Here is a 22,981-nt window from a genome sequence, read left to right on the forward strand (position 1 = left end):
CATATATTCTTGTCATGACGATGACCCGACCCAAACATTACATTGTGTTTGTAAAGCCTTTCACATTGGAAAGTCGTTGGTGACCAAATGCAGGATGTCAAATTGGTGGCAAGAGTCTTACATTCATAGTGGTCAAATGTAGCATAATTATGGTATCTAGAATAATTTTTACCCATCTGGCATCTAGCATTTATGCTAGGTTTAATTTTAGAAAACCTAGAATAATCTGGCATAATCAGAAAAACCCAATTCTGAAGCATTGTTTTAGCATATTTAGAAAAAATCTAGCATAATTTTAACTGAATCTAGCATAATTTGGCCAAAACCTGAAACCCACTTTTATAGTACATAAAACATATACATACACCGGCCTCTGATACATTGTTTTTGTGCAATTTGGGCCTTGTGCCTAGCATAATTTTGTTTCTATCGCTATTGAACGCAAATTTATGATGTCATGATGAAAAACATATATTCATACTGTATAGCATGGAAGAAAAAATCAATTCTGACTGTAAATTGTACATTCATTTTAATAAAGTTCAGTATGTTTTGTATGCAAAAACAACAAGGCTTATTTCTATTTAGGCACAGTGTTATTTTAATTGGTGATACATTTTACACTATAGTGTTGTCATTTGATAACAAGACGAGTTCCTTTGCATTCTCTCCAGTAAATGTACCGTGATAATTTAGTTTTAAAGCTCATCGTTTTAATCTGAGAAGGAATGCGTGTCGACATTCCTTGCTTTCTTCCGGGTAATACTTGTCATAAAAGTCTACGATGAATTCTTCAGGTTTGAATCCAAACCTCTGATATAAAAGCATCGCTGAATTGGTCGCAGACACATGTAGAGTCACATCTTTACCCATGCAAGTCTAGTATAAAAACAGAAAGTAAACTATATTTATATAAAGGGTAAGAACTTAATTCAACAGCAGCACTGAATTGTCTTACAGTAGCCACAGAACCCATACATGCCAACACTCCTGTTTTAGCTAGGAGACTCTTGTATTTTAGACTCGTCTCCCAGCCTAACATTGTTCTCCCGGTTTTCCACATTTTCTCCCGGATTACAAAGATAACTGACTTATATGTATATGTGTTGTTTTTTACTGTATACCAAAAAGGCTCACACACAAGCAAAATTACGATATTTAACCCATTGTACGTCCATCTGCGTCCATAATTTTGTTCTTAACGGAAAGGGGATTCCCTCACATAGCCATCAAGCGATACTGCTTACCACTCAATAATAGATAGAGGTGCTGTTGACCTAAAAAAACACCACCTCCAGTTTTTTTAAACTTCAGATATATTGTATGAGAATCTTACAAATAATAGAGTTTACCAATATTAATGCTACTAGTGTTTGTACCTGTATAAGATGATAAACCATAAATGTAGCAATACCAGCACCTCTCCATTCAGGATGAACAAATAAAAAAGATATATACGCCACATTATACTTGACATCTGGGACCATGAACCCAAAACCAATCACAACCTTCTTATAAAGCGCCACCACGCTGAAGTCCGAATACTGTAAGCATTCAGATACTGTCAAAGAAATTAGAAATAGTCCATCAAATAAGAATGTACTACTAGGATACTAAATGTATGTATGAATCAATCAATCAATATTCTTAAATGTAAAGCTCTGTCTACATTATCAAAGTAGTAGTAGACAAAACAAGTGTGGTGTGCACTAATATGGTAGTGATATGCTTAAATATGGTAGTGATATGTTTAAATATGGTACCTAAACTGCAACCATCGTGCATTGATACGCTCAACATGCTGCAACATGGGTGTAAGTGGTACGAGACTGCATAGTTGGCACAGATTCAAACTGGCATATCTGATTGGTCAAAGTCATGTAGTTATACTGTATCTGATCGTCCCTCTCCATAATACCTCTATCTTTATTACTGTACGTCACAAATCAATGGCCGATTAAAATAAATATAAAGTTCTGTCTGTAAAAACTTAATGTGACAAAAAATGTGATGTGCCCATATATACAGGATGATGTCATATCACTACCATATTTGGGCACATCACATTTTTTTTGTCAAACTAGTTTGATAGTGTAGACAGAGCTTTAAAAATAAAAAACAAACCAGATTTATGAAACTTACAATCCACTCCTGGCCAGAAGAACTCTCTACATAGAGCATTCACAGAAGGAATGTGCTGTGGCCTTACATAGCAGTAGTCTATTGGTCCTAGAGGTTCGGGTATAAATGATGGATCCATCTTTGCCTTGTGTGACATTAATTCTTCTAATAAACACAGTTTCATTGGCCGGCTTTCAAAATCTCTTCTAATAAATGGTTTTAACACCCTGAAATGATAGTAGTATCTTTTGAATGTATATGCCATCTTAACTCAAATAACTAATTGCTAAGCAATAGCACAAGTATTTAGATTGTTACTAAAAACAATCCTACTGGGTACAATGATAAAAATAGTAAAATGTATTTCTGTCCTAAACTAAAACAACACAAATAACAGTTTCCATGCACTAAAATCCAGGGAGCAGCTAACCCGCACAAGTACAGTTCAAGTTTCTGACAATCCAAGTTAGGGATCATTTGACCAACGACCTAGGGAGGGGGAAGGGGGTGGCAGTGGTGGTGTTAGGAGGAGGCAGGGACATTGGGGCATGCTTCCTCACTTGGATCAAGGCAATCTTACAATCCAGAATGCTGAGATCAAAGAGTTTATCTGTGGCTGCGACACGATCAGTTTGATGCCCCTTAATAGACACAGCACACTGCTGAGTATATGTACATAGTACAGTACTGTTGGTATTTGTCGCAGCAGCCAGACATAAGACCAAAGGAGTGTTACGAGTTCCTATCTTGGTAAGGCGAGCTCAGTGTCCTGTTGTTAGATTGCCTTGCTTGAATCTTGTTTTGGCTGGTTATAAGTCCCTGATCAACAACACTATATGCGTAGGTTATTGTTATCACAAAACTAATCATATCTCTATCTATTATATTATGCAAGTCTTACCTAGATGTATAAGGACTACAAATATTTTGTAATGACATCTCATCTTGACAGCCAACAAGACGAGTGCGAAATGTAGGGTTCCTCATCTTGTAATTCTTGACTGATGCTTGAGGTATCTATTCAATACAATATTTAAAGAACCTAGTACATCATTTGGAAGAGTAGGGGGTTACCCCGGTGTACTGGTCCATTCAGCCCCTGTCATTGTGGACAGAAAAACATTTCGTGGCAGCACTCGACATGAAGAGACCCTTAGGGGAGTAGAAAGCTATGGTATGTGTCGTCCACACCTGTGCGCAATTCAGCCCAGTAGGCTGCAAGTTGCAGGTTATTCCCCCATTTACATTTACTACAGTATTATGTTATACAGTATAAATCTTGATAGTGCAGTAAAATTGTAAATAACTTTATTAATATGTCTTACCTGAAACCTGTCAAGAATCCTGAAGTCGGATGAGTAGCGTGTGATGTGTCCAGTTTTAGCGGTCATTTTTGGACTATGAACCTCAAAACATGATGGGTCAATAGCAGTAGTGTTGGTGATTGATTGTAAGTAAGATTGTAGAGTTGCGTCTAAATCTAGCAAAGGGAGCCCTCGTTGTCTTTTCTCTTGACGCACTAGCAGCTTTCTACGTAGTCTTCGTGCACTCAGATCAGATTCAACGGCTTCGGGACAGTTTTCTAAGAACTTTAAAAGTTGTCTTTCTTCATAAATGCTGATGGGTAGAAACCTGGAAAAAGAGACATAAAAACAAGAAAATAAAACTTGACACTCTACACACAAAACGTTATATAATAATCTTACAAATCTTTCACATAGATTGTCATTGTGCAAATGTAATGTAAAGTAAACACTTTAAGATGATAAATATATGCGCACATATATTGATGTTTACACAGTCTTGTTCCAAGATTTACATCGATGTAAAATGCTTTACAGGGTAAAAATGTGTTTATAGTGTGAATTAGTTACTTAGTTAAGAACTGTAAGATAAAATTTAAATTCTTACTTTGGAACTTGAGGAGTTTTTCTCTTCTTAACTTCTGTTACGACAGGTTTTGCTTTTCTTGATACCTTAGCGATGACCTCTGTACCTTCCCCAGACTTGCTATAGATACTACTGCCCTCATCATCATCCTCATCATCTTGATATCTCCTCCCATGGTGTAAATCAAGTGTGTGTAAGGGGAAACTATGAATGGGCGTGGTCCCTCTAGAAATAGCTGCTCTAGATGTAATACTCATGTCATCCTCATCATCACCCTCCATGAAAGCAGATGGTAAACCTTCTGAAAACACATATTGTTTCAATATACAGTAACAGTTATCACATCCATTAGGATACCTCTATTCAAGGGACACCACTATTAAGTGGACACACCTATTCAGAGGACACACCTAGTAATGGGACATCCTTATTTAGTGGACCCCCTATTCAAGAGACATCCATATTAATGGGACACCGCTGCCAACCCTCCCACCCCTATTTATTAAGAAGACACTTGTGTCAAATGAGTGAGGGTCAATATATGATTTATCAGTTTGGTCAACCCTAATATTCAGTGGTGCCAATTAATGGGAAATTAAATGGGAAATATTACACAACCATTAATTGAAATTAGTGTTTATGAAGTCATACATTAAATAAACATTACAATGATGGATGAATATCTGCATGAATATCAAGAGGTGTCTCTTCCATTCATACTCACCATCCAATGCAAGATCACTCTCCGTCAGAAGTCCTGACATCACAGAGGAGTCACAGCTATTGTCACCACCCAGTAAGCTAAGAATGGGAGGCGAGTCTGGCATAGTGGGAGCGGCACCGAGTGAACTCTCGCTTCCGTTAAAACTCTCTCTACTCATATCTTCTAGATCAAATTCTCCAATCATGCGTGTTCGTACCTCTTCTAATTTAGCTTTTCGAATGTCTTTTGCTTCCTACAGATATTGGAAGAAATCATTTAAGAAATGGAAGTGAGAAAACACACAAGATAAACTAGATAAACATAGGTTATGCAGGCCTTGTCTTTTGAAAATTATAGGTGTGCTACAAATTGCATTCAGGAATGTTCTAGGTGTGCTGTTTGAATTTTGGTGAGTAGAAGTTTACCAAATTTAAGCGTGTTGTAAATTGCACTCCCTCAAGGGCAGTTTATGAGTGATCACACTCGCTTGCCTTAAAAGACATGGCCTGCATGAAGGAGAACAACCCATTTGATTTGTTTAAATAACACAATATAGTAGTATTATATACTGTATAGTATATTAGTAGTTTTGAACCAGCTCATGTAGGCAAAAGTGCAATCCTCAGGTGCTTTGAGTTGACTCTGAATTCAATGCAGTCTTTTGACCTGCTATTTCTTAGCTGTGAGTATATAATCATTTCTTTGTCATAAACAAAACTATGTATACCACCGATAATACAATTTAGAACAAAAAAATATAAAAAAAATAAAATTAGAAGTGTCGCTGACCTGAGTTCTGGATCTTTTCTCTTTTAATTCAATTGCGGATTCAAATGATGATCCCCTCTTGCGATTGCGCAATCCTTCTACCTTGATTGTGGGGTCAAAGATCATGCGGGGCTTTCTAACTGGTAATGGTTTAGCATTTGATAGTGCTGCACATAAGAAAAAAAAACAATTACATGAATGTGAATCGTTGCCATTTGATTGGTTAATTTTGTATCACATGTCATTCACTATTAGTTCTATTGTATAGTAATTGTTCTACTTAATGGTTCTGTTAAACAAGAGCTCTTTGTAAAGATTTTTGGAATGTTGTGCAACGTGAGTCTCCTGGCCCTTCGCACATTCGAAAAATCACCATTTGAAATGCGTTGTCTATATCATTATCTGTTCAACTCCAGGTCATCCATAATCAAAGTGATACCTTTTTAATTGCCTAGCTTTCTGTATAACCTTTGACATATTGATTAAAGATGGAAGCAGTGATTAAATTAAATAAAAGGTATAGTTTAGAACTGTATATGTGTATGTAAATAATGAATGTCTAAATGAAATATTTTCATTTCTTGAATGCCTGACTGTTCTAATCAACTTGACTTTGTCTCGTTGATTCTTACTGGTAGCATCAGCTTTGATGACAGGTGGCTTGTTTTCAATCAGAGCCCACCAACCAGATTCTCCAAACTCTGCAGCTCCTGAACGGAACCATTGTTTGTTACCGACAGACAGAACACCAGCTACTGTACCATGCCATGTTTGGCTTCTGGGTCTGGAAAATATAAGTTTCTTTTTTCATAAAATTGCAATAAAACAAAGTATACAGAACACCAAGAGAGTAATAATAAAACAAAAAAACCTACATAAAAACCACTCACTAAAAATAGACTTAGCAAATTCTATATTTTGGTGGTTAATTCTGATACAAAAAAAATTGATGAGAAAAGGCTTGTTGTAAATGATACTTCCACAAATATCAAATTCTTACCTATTACCAAAAATCAGATTCCAGTTTTTACCAATGAAATCACAGATGTCCTCCTTCCAGCGGAAGAAGCCTCGTCTACCACTTCTTTGGAGGCTCAGGTTGTACAGGGTCAGTATTACTACTTGTTGCCTATGAATGAAGTTAGTGAGAAATTAAGTCAGTAAACATTTTGGTAATTGGAAGAATCCTTGAAAAATCCATTTTAATGTCTTTAATAATCACAAGAAGCCTCTTGGTTGCATTAAACACATTTCAACATACTTTGTAAGTTTAATTTGGTACTTTGTTGCGTTAATCATACGCAACAGCGAGAAAACAATTACAATTATGTGCTGATATATGGACATGATGATGTCATATCACTACTATATTTAAGCATATCACTTTTTTTGTCAAACTAGTTTGATAGTGTAGACAGAGCTTTAACCTTTACATGAGCTGTGTGTGAACTGGGTTAACATACCATGTTAGTCTCAGACGTTCAACATCTTCTTGGCCTTCTGGTGCACAGTTACAACACACCAACTTGAAAAAACTATCTCCTTCTAATGACGTTGGAGCTCCTGATTTTAAGCACTCTTAAAATAGAAAATATAATTATCTGTTATTTCTAACATTGGCCATTTCAATTTACATAAAAGTTTTACATATAACTATACAGAAACTTTCTTTTTCTCTACTGGTGAAAAATATACAAATACAAGAAATGAATTCGCTGCTATAATTTATAAACCATGATTAAAGAAATTAAAGAAATATGGTACAAAGAGGTAATAGTATAATTGCATAAATGTCAACATCAACAAACGGGAGGTGATGCCTACTGAGGTGATGCCTACTGAGGTGATGCCTACTGAGGTGATGATGCCTACCGAGGTGATGCCTACTGAGGTGATGCCTACTGAGGTGATACCTACTGAGGTGATGCCTACCGAGGTGATGCCTACCGATACCTACTGAGGTGATACCTACTGAGGTGATACCTACTGAGGTGATACCTACTGAGGTGATACCTACTGAGGTGATGCCTACTGAGGTGATACCTACTGAGGTGATGCCTACCGAGGTGATGCCTACCGATACCTACTGAGGTGATACCTACTGAGGTGATACCTACTGAGGTGATACCTACTGAGGTGATACCTACTGAGGTGATACCTACTGAGGTGATACCTACTGAGGTGATACCTACTGAGGTGATACCTACTGAGGTGATGCCTACTGAGGTGATGCCTACTGAGGCGATACCTACTGAGGTGATACCTACTGAGGTGATACCTACCAAAATGAAAGTGTCTTTTACATTCTTCACATTGCAACTGAACACTTTCTTTAGTATTATCACCACAATAACAAATAGTTTGTTCTGCACTTTCATTTTCCTCCTTTACAGGATCCATCTTTCCAACCTCTTCATCTTTTCTCTCTTGATCTCTTTGTTTCTCTGGTGGTGCACAGGTGCCAGGACTTGTATCCATTGAAACAACATCAATTTCGTCATTTTCACCCTGAAATGAAATTGTTTTTATAAATCTTGGAACAAATTTCTGGTTTCTAAATACATACATTTCGAGTCATCTCCCACTCTCCCGCTAAAATGTAATTTATCCCAATATTTTGGATATTAAACCAAAAAAATCATTATTTCACTATTATTAACACATGAATGAATTATAAACATTATTACAGACTGATATCAAAATCTAGTAGGCCTAGGCCTAGTACTTTATTATAGTTAGTAGTTAGTAGAAATTATAAATTTATACGTATCTGAAGATTGTTCCAAATATTGGGATATATAAATTGTATTTTTGCAGGAGAGAACGGGAAACTGGCTTCATTTATTATTAGGAAAGTTGGGAGGTTGGGATGGAGTTATTCAAAACTCCTTATTTATTATTTAGACTAGCCTAGGATGATGATGGCTGCAAACAATTTTTTGCAGGGCTGCTGCAGGGGCTGACACAATAAGTAAGCACACTACACACAGTCCACACACTGTCACGTCTGCTGCATGCATCAAATGACTTTATCACATCGCATAGTTATAATTGTCGAAATTACTATTTCTATCTATATACTATGTTTTATATATAATTTCCATTATTTACTACTGTACCTGATCGCCACTAGTTTGGTTGATTTCCGACATAATTGCTAAGCTTACACGGTTACACCTGGTAGCCTCCTCTTGTTCTTTGTTGACGGGAGACAGAAAATACTATCGCGGAGCTAGCTCGCTACAGAGTGACTCGACCTCGAGCACAGCCAAAGTGAGCCCTCTATAGTCCAGAAAGTTGTCAGAAATAAAATTGAATCAAAACAAAAGTCACAAAAAATCTAAATACAGTACTGTATTCTAGTTCTCAACTATTTAATTATCACACCAATCATGAATGTACATTATTAAATTATGTATCACAACAACATTTATACAATTTCGTTTCTGTATTCAATCGAATCTTAATAAATAAATTATTATACAAACTACAAGATCTGTGTAGGCACAGATCCTACACAGACATTATTATTGCAATTTTGAAATGTTTTGATTTGAATTCTTATAGACATATCAATGAAATGTAACAGTAGGTAGGCATGAGGAAGGAGAGAAGGAATCATAATACTTTATATGGGCTTAGAAAGCCATGTCAAGGTGAATGCAGTGACTGAAGCAGCTAAAATACAAACTTTCTAAAGGTGCATTGAAATGAAAATACGGTAGTAATGAGTTTTAAATCCTCATGACCCAGCATTCTTCTGATCTTATATACATTACGTACATGTTGTACACAGCCAGGACTGTGAACTCTTTCAAAAATTGAATAATGTGGGGTTATAAGGCAGTAGACTAAACGTTTTAAACAATTGCATCAAGTATCTGACGTGGTGACACTATCACATCCTATCTCCTTTCATCAGACCATTCTAGTACTATTGTTAGTACAGCGGTACCAACGTCTAGCCTAAACCAATCATTGTCTGTAGTTTTCCTATGCTATTTTACTCAGATGCTCTGATACTTCTTTTCAAAATATATTCTCATTGGTTTGTTTGTGTTTCTATCTCTTAGCTCCCTTGATAAGTCCATCTTGTATCAGCTTATTGTACTCATTCAACTGATGCTGTACATCACGTACGATTGGTTGGTAGTCGCTCTCCATGCTCTTGTTAGCAATGACTTATCAAAGTAAAAGTTAAGAAAAAGCAAAATAGTGAATGTATATCTATAATACGTAAAAAAGTTATTGATATTAAAAAGTTACTAAGATAAATTAAATAGTTTTACACTCTGAATATTATTATCATAAAAAAGGTGATATAAAGTTCAGTGTTACTGTTAGCAATATAAAAAGTTTCAAATCAAAATTTAATTTGGTCTTTTAATAGCTAAAATATAAGGATACATTCTTTCATGACAAAGTTGTTCTGTTCGTGGTGTTGCCATTTCCGTTCCATGTTGCCAAGTTGTGTGAACGTCTCATTCTCGTTCAATTGTGCTTTCAATGCTTCATATTGGCTGGACAGCTCCTGCATGTCTGTACATAATGTTTGCAGTTATAAACAACTTTGAGAAATTCAACCTAACAATTTACCGTTATAAAGCTCTGTCTACACTATCAAACTAGTTTGACAAAAATGCCCAAATATGGTAGTGATATATCCAAATATGTTAGTGATATGACATAACCATGCACACCACATTTTTTTGTCACATAAAGTTTGATAATGTAGACAGAGCTTTAGAATTTGGGCTTTATATGTCTGCCAATGTTTTTCTTTTTTTTCAGAATGAAAATTCAAGGAAGAAAATATCTATACAGTATATAACATATTTAGTATTTTTACCTTTTTTGTAAATTTCCTTTCTTTTTGCCAAAATTACTTTTTCCTGACCAAGTTTCTGTAAAAAATACGAAATTATGAAATATATATCCAAACAGCCAAAACAACAGAGTACAACATGACACTTATATGATCTTGAGACTTTTGTGTGTCCCTACATCAATAAACAAAATAGTTATAAGGAGAAAACTTAAAAATGTGGTTAAGCACTGTTGACACTATCAAACTTTATGTGACAAAAAAATGTGATGTGCCCAAATATGGTAGGGATATGCCCAGAGATGGTAGTGATATGACATCATGTCCATATATGGGCACATCACATTTTTTGTCACATAAAGTTTGATAGTTGAGACAGAGCTTAGTGCAAATTATTTGGTGACATAACAAACTTTATGTGACAAAAAAATGTGATGTCATATCACTACCACATTTGGGCATATCACTACCACATTTGGGCATATCACTACCACATTTGAGCACATCACACTTTTTTTTCAAACTAGTTTGATAGTGTAGACAGAGCTTTAGACCACTTACCTTTTTCTTTTCTTCAGCATTCTTCTTGACCGTCTCCAGGTCACTGAAGACGTCCAGTTCACTCTGCATCTCGTCAATTGCCAATTTCAGTTGTTCCATCTCTTCTTTGATCTTCATCTCCAGTTGCTCAACCTTCTCAAGATCCACTTGCAGTCTGGTACTCTCTGAAAGAAAGAAAAACATTGGCAAACACATACAAAAGTGAGGGAATAAGTATGTTAAATTAAACATATAAAAATCAAGAATGGCAAATAAAATTGGTTGAGCTGTACAGGTTGTGGGTGGAACTAGTAACGATATTATTTGGATAGCATCAAGAGTAAACTACAGTTGAAAATTTGTTCGAGGATTCTTTGAAAATCAGATTCACGTTTTAAGGCTTTGGTTGATATTTTAATATCATGATTTGTGTACAAAATTTGTGACAAAAAAATGTAATGTGCACATATATGGACATGATGATGTCATATGACTACCATATTTTTGCATATCACTACCATATTTGGGCACATCACACTTAGAGCTTTTGGCTGTGAAAGAGAATGAAACTATGGGATCACTATGATCACTCACCACCGGCAAGAGATGATGCAGTGGCTTCAGATTTGTGCATCTCATTCTGTTTAAAATTCAGGTCATCTTGCATACGAGCTAATTCCTTAGGAGTTGGCATGTGCTTTTGTCGACCAACATTCTAAAAATAACACATCATTAACATATCTACACTTATTAATTTACTTAATGAATAATTACAAATCATTTGATTTATTGATTGAATGATAAACACAATAATATGTTGCAACTAACCCTGCTGATATGTCCAAGTAAAGCAACTATGCTGCTCTGTAAAACCTCATTTCGCTCCTAATGAAAAAAACAAATGTGAAAACAGTGCTTTTAGATCTATCTACATTGTCCATAATCCCTGTAAAACTAACATCATTGTTTCCATATATGGGCACATCACATTTATATATAATTGCACTGATGAAGGGCTAGTGTTGCCCGAAAGCTCTGCTAATTTTTCTGGCTGTTTTATTTTATTTTTTTTTTGTATCTCTATTGAGATCCAGCCACTGATACCCACAGCATTTTCATTTTTTCAGTAATTTGCCTTTGGATTTATATGTGTAATATAATATATATAAAGTGTAATAGTGTAGATAATACATAAGTAATAATAATATTTACTTAATAAGTTTTAAATAATAAGGATGAACATTCATCCATCTAATACAAACATTACAAATAAATGTAACACTTACCAACTCTAGCTTTTTAGTTTCTTCAAAACTGTTAAAGAATTCTGAAAAAAAAAACAAAACAAAAACTAATTCAATTACGAGACTGAAAAATTGAAACAATGTTACCATAATGAATGAGAACATATGCTATTAAATGATGCAGAAAGACACATACCAGGGTACTTGCAATAACGTTATGCTATTATGTGTTATACAGTATGTAATAATTAAATAATAAAAGATGACAAAGATACATACCAGACATGGTTTCTTCCCTCTTCTTCAATTCCTTGTACTTGCTATTTTTTTCACCTGTAATGCAACAAATAAATGCAACAAATGTGCGTATATCTCCAAGTGTACAATGATTTTTAAAAAGTTTTCTTTTTCCTAAGGAATAATCTAGATGTTCTATTTGTCCTTGTATACAGCTCTGATTAATGTACAGTGCTTTATAAATCTATATAGTATAGTATAATAGTATAAATACCATACCAATGATAACATCATTCTTAAAAAACAACTGACTAAATAAGACTGTAAAGAAATTGTTTCAGTGAATATACCTTGATGGTCTTCTAACTCCTGATCCAATTCTTGCAGCTCATTTTGCAAGGTCATAACTTGGTCTTTAAATTCTTTTGTACTAAAAAATATAATATAAATATTAAATTTGAGTGTAATTAATAGAAAACATTACAAATGGTCAGCCTGTCTGGTGTCCAGTCTGTCCAACCAAGGCAATCTAACAACAGAACGCTAAGCTCGACTTTCCAAGATAGGCTATCGTAACAGACTTTAATCTGCGGCTATGTTCATGCATACAATTCATACAAAGCCGTGTTAGATTGCCTTGGTCCAACAACCTATTAGATTGGCCATCCTCCAAAAATGGTTATAATTAACTGAATGTTGAGATATTATGTTTCTATTTTGTTCTGAATTAGGATGTGATGCTGATCACGCATAAACACAATATCTACATTTTCCCTTTAAAAATATTATGTATAGCGATGATATTGAGAGGTGCAAATTAATAAAAAAATAAATAAAAGGCCCCCAGGCGATTATTTTGATGAGGGGCATTTATTCAAAATGATGTTCTATGAAGGGCGTTTATTCAAGGGAGGGTGGTTATTCAAAGCGGGGCGTTCATTTTCTTCGGCATCAGTTTCTCTATGGAATGCGTTGCCTATTGAAATCCGTCAGGCTACTTCCACCAGTGTCTTCAAATCTCTCCTCAAAACCCACCTTTTTAATTTGTAATTTTTCTGTCTTTGTAAAGCGCATTGAGGCTTTCAGCATAATGCGCTATATCAAGTACCAGTTATTATTATTATTATTATTCAAATAAATATGGTAAACAAAAAATACTCACTGTTTTTCAATTCTTGCTATCTCTTGGTTGTCTTCTTTGACTTGTTTTAGTAGTTTCTCCCGTTCTTCTGCTGGTGAGCCTTTTGATTGCTCCTCTTGGATCAACTGCATCTTCTTTGTCTCCAATTCATGAAGTTGTTCGTACAAACGAACTGCTTCTTGTTTTACTTGTGACTGAGACAATTCCTGAATTTAAACAATAACATTCATAACAAAATCTAATTATTAATACAAACAGTAGAACCTATCTATTGGGATACCTAATCATGGGACACTCCAATTAAGAGGACAATTACCTGTGAAAAAACAAGTCAAAGTTTTATGTTTGAATCAGGGAAGAGTGAAGTACAGTAATTTCAATCTTCTCTGGTTTGATCCAACCCCTCTTCAGAGGGACACTCCAATTAAGGGGACATTTTCTGATGAAAACAAACAAGAAATGTAGGTTTAAACACTATATCCACCCACATTTCAGGGGACACCTATATACTCTGTTGGGTCCCGAAGGTTTACTGGGCCCATAGGATTTCTACTGTATACATACATCTTCTAGGTTTTCCTTCTTTGTGCTGATCATGTCCAACTCTTGTTGTTTGCCCTCTAAATCCTGAGACAGCTTTTCACTTGTCTTCTTCAAGTGAACATATTTCTGTTTCATTACAGGGTCCTGTCAATTTAAAAAAAAATAAACATTAATTGGTCAGAAATTAACATTTGTCCATTAAGTACAATTCTAACTTTATTCTGACAAGCAGTATTTAAACATAAAGCTCTGTCTACACTATCAAACTTTATGTGACAAAAAAAATGTGATGTGCACATATATGGACATGATGATGTCATATCACTACCATATTTGGGCATATCACTACCATATTTGGGCATATCACTACCATATTTGGGCATATCACTACCATATTTGGGCACATCACACTTTTCTTTTTTTTTTCTTACCATGTCTTCAATAAGTGTGTCTGCCATTCGTCTACATTGCTGAATCTCTTGCTCAATTTGCTGAATTTGATGTTCTTTACTAAATACAAATAAAACAGTTGTCACATAAATAACTAGTCTATTTTGCCATTGTGTCTAAAGCTCTATCTACACTATCAAACTAGTTTGACAACAAAAGGTTTAATTTTCCCAAAGATGGTAGTAATATCATCATGTCCATATATGGGCACATCACATTTTTTGTCACATAAAGTTTTATAGTGTAGACAGAGCTTTATAGACATTGTGTAACTTTCCTCCAATCAATTGTAGTATAATTTTGATAGAGAATATTCTCTCCATTTCTTTATTAATTCTTTTCTGTTTCCCTTTTTATTTCAAGTAGTAGCATTAAACATGATAACTATTAACTGTGCTCCTTGTTAATAAAAGAAAGTTGAATTACTTACTCTTGTCTTTCTGAGAAAATTACATCTATACTTTTGGCTTCCTCTTCATTCATTTCTTTAAGCTGTAAACAATTATTATTATTGGTTATTACTACAAATATTTATTATAGTCAGTGACATAACAGCTATGAGCGCTCACTGGTTAAACCCAGGGGCCCCAAAGCATAAGAGGGCCAGAGCATGAGGAGCCTCAGTGCAATTGTCTAGCATTGGAGGGCCCCTTAGAAGTGCTAAACCAGGGGCTTTTGTCCCCTGCGTTACGTCACTGATTATAGTATATGTAAAGTATTAGGCTTGACAAAATAATTTAAAGTAAAAATAGGACCAGAATGACTAATAACTGATTTATGATTTACGTTATTCTCTTTACTGATATTACGATTAACAATCAACAGTATTTTGTGTTAAATGATGGTTCTCCCAAAATTAACCACTTACCTCATTATAATCATCAATAACATCATCCATCTCAGTGTCTGTGTTTACTTTATCAAGTAGCTAAGAAAACAATAAAATGATTGTTTATGATGTCATCATATGATGTCTCACTCAAATAAAAACCCCTTTTTAATTCTATATCAACATCTCAAACTGTCTTCAACCCCAATGCCTTAATGACTACCTCAAACATATGTGTGCTTTTTAGGGCAAGTAACATACAATATTAGATTCCCTAATTTATAATAAATGAACTTATATTAAATATTTATATAAAAAGTATTTCAAGGTATTACAATACAATTGTTTACACACCATATTGTAATCTCCCAGTTGTCCCTGCAGTTGCTTAATCTCATTGGCTTTTAACTCCGCTCTGTGAAAACAAAAACATTTTCTATATTTTATATATATAATTAATAATAATTTTTAGATTTAAAAATCAGTGACAAAACAATGTACAGCAAATAACCACATAGAAGTTTATGCAAATAGTTTGAAATTATTACCGTTTCTCATATGATAAAAAGCTATCATTCTCGTCATTAACTGTGTCTATTTCTTTTTGCAGTCGTGCGTTTTCAGTGGCTAACTCACTCATCTTGGTGCGTAGCAGTCCAAGGTAGTACGACGAGTCCATAACTACACGCTGTGGACCTGTTAGTATGCAGGAATTTAAAAGATTTTAAAACATAATCATTTTTTGTATTTGTTTTTATTCAGCAACTTGTGATTCATTTTATTTAGCAAATTTCAAATTGGCACAATATAAATGTCTGATTATTAGTTGATCATTTAGAATAAAATGATCACCTATTGTTATTGTATGAAATCTTGTTAATATTTCGATTACGATTATGATTATTGTTATATCATTGTTGTCATCGTTATCGTTATTATTATTATTTTATTATACACCAGACACATTTCCAAAGACAAGGCTGAGTAAAAACAAGAATATTACATACAAATAAGAAATATCATTTAAAGATGTGAGACAATAGAGCAGAAGTTACCTTTCTTAGCTGTCCTCATTCCTCCTAGACCTTGCTGTGTTGTAGGCCGATCAACAACATTTATCCTGGAATCTAGCACTAACAATAAATAAAAAAAACAATCTTATAATTCTTAATAAAAGTAGAAAATTGCACATTATTCAGAATTACCAAACAATTTAGCCACATGCAAATTGATGCCATGTATCTTTCTTTCTATTCTATCTTTCTTTAAGTTGATTCAATCAAACTTACCCCCTCCAGTTGGTAATGCACCCCCTCTGGTTCCTGGTCTCCCGGTTCCTGGTACTTGCTATGAAATAAAAAAAAAACAAGTCATCTAGAATATTAGCATAGCACTGTTTCTTGATATTGATGCTGTGCTATTGTTATACTACTACATTGAGTTTATAACATAACAACTCTCACAGCAGGATCAACATTATACAATTTTATTCAGTAATTGAGACTGGAAAGATAAATTACAATATTGTAAAACAGTAATTTAATAAGTAACTTTTATATATTTATTTTAAAGTTTATGATGAAAGTAGTGCAGAATTAAAACTGCAAAAATAAGCTGCAAATGTACAGATTTTAAACATATTTTGTAAATAATAAAAATGTATGTATGGCAGGCTGTTTACCATTGCACCTGTAGGAACTCTCATTCCTGTTGCTGGTGGCGCTTGTTTCATTCCTGATGCTGGTCTCATTCCTGTTGTTGGTCGACGACCTGAACTACTCATTGGACGACTCCTGAAAAAAACCAAATTAAAATAAAATTTTGATTATTAAACATTATTAATAAATATTAGGCCTATAGGCTTAGCCTAGCTAGAGGCCTGCTAGGCATAGATTATACAGTAGGCTTAAAGGCCTACTAGAGTAACAAACAAGCATTTTAGGCTAGTGGAGTGCCGTTTTACTTTTATTTACAATTTACTTAAAAGACTTATGCTCTATACTTCAGCATTCTCCTCTATGCTCTAATCTAGTCATTCTATTCACATCCATCCCCCAATAACATAGTTAAGTCTAGGCAAGCTGGCACCTCTCATCAAGAGGAGACCACCAGCAGGCAGGCAGGGAGGGCCCATTTCAGCCAGTGAGTGTGCAGAGTCAGACTTAGTTAGGCCTAGCTTCTAGCAAGCAAAGTAGTCTTGTATTAAGGCTTGTATTAACTATATTATCATTTCTTAAATAGAAACAAACTTACATTTTAATCAATACAATTGCATACAATAATCTAGGTCCTACACCTTAATAATTAATGATACAAATATTTTAATCTGCGGCGAAGTATAACCCGTTGGCAAAGCAACTCAGGAATTTCCTCTCGCAAACGTTTGATAGAGGGCGCTGATTCTAAAACAGATAATTAATTTCAATATACGTACTGTATATACATTTATTATTAATATTAAAAAATGGTGGTATATTATTATGACAGAATGTTTTATGTTGTGGGACCTTTAATCAGATACCTTTTAATTATCAAAATCATCATCGGATAGCTGAAAGCTGTTATTGAAATCCTCTCAATAATAATTTAAAAACACTATAGGCTCTTGGAAATGCGTTAATAAAAGTTTATTTTAAGTTTAGTCCGCCTCTGTATAAAATAAAATCACATTTAAATTTAAAATGTATTTGCATTAATTCAGTGGATATATCTATTTTTCTTCAATTCCAAAAATGTAAAAACAAAAAATGGAATCCATAGAAATAATGGATAGGCCTATGGTAATTTTATTTTTGTTTATGTTTTTTTTAAAATAAAATCATTAGGCCTATGTTTGTTATTTTATTTGTTGCCAAAACTGAATAACTTTATTTAAAAACTACAAGAGGCATTTCAGAGTTTGATTTTTTCATCTTACTTTTTCATGAAGTTGTCGAGATGTTTTGTGACATGCCTTGACCCTCAAAACTGTGACGTACACAGTAAGTCTCTATAAATACACAATGTATTTAATCACTGACTAAAACGTTAAAGCACTTACTTCAATAACACAGTAGTCACTAGAATCAATAAAGGAATAAGTCTTATTGTCCAATATCAGACACGTGAAAAGCTTCCCATAGCAACGGACGGGCCAATCACAAAGCGAAATCCCCGTACGTGGTTGGACACCCTAAACATTAAGAAGTTATGTGTAGTCATGTGTGCTGAACAGTTACGAAGCTTGGTTACTTAGACAGGACGATAACACAATTCGTATACACATTTTAAAGAAATAACATCACCAAGAAGCACAGGTAAGATATGAATTATGAAGTACAATTTGTGTTTTCGTATTTCGTTATATAAATTTCGACACGACTTGATGATGTGTGTATTGTTGAGTAGACAAATGAGATTAAAGACGAACTAAGTGGGGTACTTAAGAGTTCCTGTTACAGTGACGTGGTCGTGTGCTTTACGATACCAAGTACAGCCATATTATATATTTTTATTTAGTAACAAAAAACAATTGCTTTGCGTCCATTTACTTCATATGGCACTAAGTAATTAGGCCTACGGTTACAACATTTAATTATTAAGGTCCATGGTAAAAAGGGTCGTGTATCCACTTCAAATTCAATAGCAAACAGTGTACAGTATCAGCCCATAGTATAATATAATATGTTACGTTACCATAAAATATAATATATTCAACTATATAAATAAACAGTCAAGTAGGCCTAACCTTTCCTGAACTTAGCATGATGTAGGCCTATACATACGTCACGTACCCTTTACCAACACATTATGTTTACATGTGAAAACAAAATGATCTACTGAATTAAAGTAACAACTCCAAAGACCGGAATAAAGAAAAGGGATATTTAAATTAGATTTACTTGATAAGAATCTTTTTAATAACAACAAATCATTAATGTAACTTTGTTAAAATCATCTTCATCCATATTGGTTTCGTTGAATTTTTAGAGGATTCAAATATAAACTAAGTTCCTAATTAAATTGAGTGTTAAGCTCTGTCTACACTATCAAACTTTATGTAATGTGATGTGCCCATTTGGACATGATTATGTCATATCACTACCATATTTGTTCATATCACTACAATATTTGGGCACATAACACTTTTTTTGTCAAATTAGTTTGATAGTGTATAGACTGAGCTTTATTGATTGATGTATGAGCATTTCAATACTGTACAATGTGGGTGGTAGGTTTCTTAGTATCCAAAACATTATTATCTGCACTCAACTCCAAATATCGACGTTGTTGAACAACAAGTGTCAAATCAAACTCACGTGTTTAATTATATTTGTAATCAATTCTACGCATGTAAAGCAATTCATTCAAATAATTAAAAATAATATTTGTGAAATATTCTTTGAGGAGGGTGAATGTTAATACACGAGTTTGAAAAACATGTTAAAAATAAGGTACCATGACCAGCGATTGGTGTGACCGACAGTGGCGATCTAAGCCGTTTGAAAGGAGGGGTAAAGGAGGGGTGGGCAGGGCCTAACAGGGTAAAATGGATTCTCACTGGGATCCTCCATTGACAAAAAAACAAAGTAAACGCGTGACAATACGATATAGAAAAATAAGGTACCATCAGTGATTGGTATATCTGACAGACAGTGGCGATCCAAGCTGTTTGAAAGGCCGGGTAGAGGAGTGTAGAGGGTGCAGAGGCATACATAGTTTAAAATGGGCTCTCCCTGGGATCTTTCTATCTTTCAATGACAGAAACCAAAGTAACAAATTATTAAAAACATTCCATTTACCTACGTTTTCCTTACGAGTGTATAGAGTGATTTGTTATTCTATTACAGTATTTACTATTTTTCAAGGTAATTCAAACACCCGTAACGATGTAGAAAAATAATGAAATAAAAAAGCAGCAAAATATAACCTCACTATTTATCCTCTTTATGAATAGTTAATGATTATCCTGACTTATGATTGCAGTGATAATGGAGGAAAGATTAACTTTAATAATACTAAGCAATTTATGATCTTCTGACGGAAATTGCACAGCTGCGAAATAAACGTAAAAAGAAAAAAACAAAATAATAAAAAAAATCCACCCAAAAAAATCTAATTTTTAGAAATTCTTATCTACAATTTAAAGTATACGGATATACATACACAACAACTATTTTATATTTTGGTCCTACAAATATCATAATACAGTACGCCTACTTAATGTATTGTCCCCAAAAACATGCAAAATGAAGATTAATTAATGAAAAAGAATATGGACTTTCTATGGACCAGAGTTTCCGAAATAAAAGATTGAATGAATGAATATGCCATTTCGTATTTTTTATAAAGTTAGTCCAGGAAGTTGGTTAGTCCTAACATGGATAGGCTTACTCCATGGTCCTAATCACTTCCGACGAAAAAAATATATATAAATCAAAACAGAATCAACGGTTACATTCAATCAAAACCCCATTGACTTTCAGTCAATTTGAATATTGTTTGCTTTAAATTAGGCCTACAGTTTTTCAGATAAATAATTTTTTGTTTAGATCCAATTTTTGGTAAAAAAAAACCAAACTATTATGTGACATTAAAATGACATATTCAACACAAACATTAAGATTTCAGGGAGACAATCCATCTTTAATACATTGCTGGCACCTCTCTTCTAAGATGTTAAGTTCATTGACCTTTCTATAAAATTCATATTAACAGTGAACGTGAATTCCAGATGATGTTATTGTGTACGTATGCCTACGTTATGAATGGTTACGTTCCAGTAAAAGATTACAAAATAGAACCAACTATACGGAAACATTATAGCAAACTTGGTCAATTAAAAACATTCCATTTACCTACGTTTTTCTTACGAATGTTACAGAGTGATTTATTATTCTACTACAGTATTTTGCTCTTTAATTCAAACACAGTAAAACCATCGATCATTGTTTCGGCAGGTTTGTTAAGAACACGACAAATATTGAAGTGCTAAACAAATCAATGATTAAATTGGAGCATTTAAATTACACGTTTTGTGTTCTTAGATTTAATTTTCTTGTCAGAACAAACACGATAAATCAATACAAATAATGACTACAATATTACAAAGTATGGTCTCCAAGACAACGGCTCGTTTTCAACAACCAATTAATTATCAAACTGGATGCTACTTTGTTTAAAAGTTTGTTTAACCCTCCCACTTCCATCAATTAAACTGCACAATCTAAATACTGCAATACCGTACTTAAAATAAAAATCCCCCTTTTTTGTATTATTGGAAGGATGGTTTTTTATTACCGTACTTACCATCCAAGCAACTTGATTTACGTTCGTGAATGATGTAGATTTACGTTCATACTGTAGATGTACGTTCATACTACGTTAATGCTGTAGATTTACGTTCATACTACGTGAATGATGTAGATTTACGTTCATACTACGTGAATGATGTAGATTTACGATCTTACTACGCGAATGATGTAGATTTACGTTAATACTACGTGAATGATGTAGATTTGTAGAGGCGCGCATGGCAGAGGGTGTAAACCCCCTAATTTAAGTGGTCACTCAACTTTATAATGACAACGTCACATATGCTTATTATAGGAATATCGTATTATTTTTTATTTAATGTCATATTTATCTCTACCCGGTGATATGGGATAACCATACTTAAACAAGATATAATTAGCCCGATAGGAAAACTGATTGATAGATCACTTTCATAACGACAGATAAATTCACACTCACACAAATTGAATGAGTTAATAAACGACAGACAGATTACATCATAGTTTAATATCCAGCACCTATCAGTAGCACATTCTGATGTTGTTATAAACCCATTGATTGTCAGCCTACACCCAACATTTATTTTATCGTCAATAAAGCCACCTTTGATCCAGACAGAACTAGTTGCTATGGGGATGGTACACACAAACTACTCAAGTGCAAGTTCAAAGTTGTTAAGTTTTTAGCTCGTTTTAAGTGTCTCTTGAGTAAAGCAATACCGGTGTGCAACAAGTGGTATCATAAATTGTCTAAACCGCACCACAACATAAAACTTGCATTTAAAATACTTTAGCAAAAATACAACAATGACAGCAATTGGTGAGTCATATTAAATAATTTAATGTGTTATTTAATCATTGTAAACTTTAATTGTGTTTTATTAAAGCATGGTGGGAGAATGCTATCTTTTGCATTGAGTGTACAGTAGGCCTATTTCAATGTAATAATTGTATTATATGAAACCAGTGATGAGATAGTAGTAGTACTGTGAAATAAATGTGAAAACATGATTATGTCTGGCTACCACAAAATATTAAAGACCCATTCATTTAAATTATGAAATCATAATTTTAATCTGTATGTATTTTTAATGTATTTTTGTGTATTTTGTTGTAATCTTCTGAATTTGTATAGTATATCTTTTTTTATTTCATGCCAGTTTCAAACGTATTTCCATTTTATACTTACTATGGGCAATAAAATAACATCAGTATCAGTATCATGGAACAGAAAATTGTATTATAGTAGTACTAATTATATTGACAATAAGATTTATAAATAAAACTCTTTAATTCTGAATAATAAGAATATGTTTAGGATTAGATACACAAAGTATTAAATTTAAAAGAATAACTTGAACATAATTCCAAATGCTTTTTGTTAAAAAATATTTTGTTGGTACATTATCTTTAACATG

General features: G+C 33.8%; 2 protein-coding genes across 3 annotated transcripts; both read right to left on the reverse strand.

Moving 5' to 3' along the window:
* Positions 1–616: 616 nt before the first annotated feature.
* Positions 617–8,727, reverse strand: LOC144844234 (cysteine-rich protein 2-binding protein-like). 2 transcript variants are annotated; one of them, XM_078701030.1, is made up of 13 exons: positions 8,602–8,727; positions 7,765–7,990; positions 6,946–7,060; positions 6,483–6,611; positions 6,115–6,266; positions 5,504–5,649; positions 4,736–4,967; positions 4,033–4,309; positions 3,447–3,753; positions 3,023–3,138; positions 2,143–2,348; positions 1,380–1,561; positions 617–879 (listed from the first exon to the last, which is right to left on the reverse strand). In XM_078701030.1, exons 1-13 carry the CDS (start codon positions 8,632–8,634, stop codon positions 706–708), a joined length of 2,295 nt encoding a protein of 764 aa, XP_078557156.1. In that variant the 5' UTR covers positions 8,635–8,727; the 3' UTR covers positions 617–705. The 2 variants fall into 2 exon arrangements, with proteins under 2 accessions (XP_078557156.1, XP_078557155.1); XM_078701029.1 differs by having other exon boundaries at positions 4,033–4,312.
* Positions 8,728–8,850: 123 nt separating this feature from the next.
* On the reverse strand, positions 8,851–17,655 carry LOC144845965 (intraflagellar transport protein 74 homolog). The gene is made up of 20 exons (XM_078703496.1): positions 17,545–17,655; positions 16,973–17,084; positions 16,581–16,638; positions 16,347–16,424; positions 15,840–15,987; positions 15,646–15,706; positions 15,331–15,390; positions 14,893–14,954; positions 14,444–14,522; positions 14,034–14,156; positions 13,491–13,675; positions 12,679–12,758; positions 12,371–12,424; positions 12,134–12,174; positions 11,676–11,732; positions 11,442–11,562; positions 10,869–11,032; positions 10,332–10,386; positions 9,890–10,021; positions 8,851–9,663 (listed from the first exon to the last, which is right to left on the reverse strand). Coding segments are annotated over exons 1-20 (1,791 nt in total). The 5' UTR covers positions 17,547–17,655; the 3' UTR covers positions 8,851–9,544.
* Between the last annotated feature and the right edge of the window lie 5,326 nt (positions 17,656–22,981).

Source organism: Antedon bifida, chromosome 6, assembly GCF_963402885.1.
Source record: "Antedon bifida chromosome 6, ecAntBifi1.1, whole genome shotgun sequence".
Classification (NCBI taxonomy): domain Eukaryota; kingdom Metazoa; phylum Echinodermata; class Crinoidea; order Comatulida; family Antedonidae; genus Antedon; species Antedon bifida.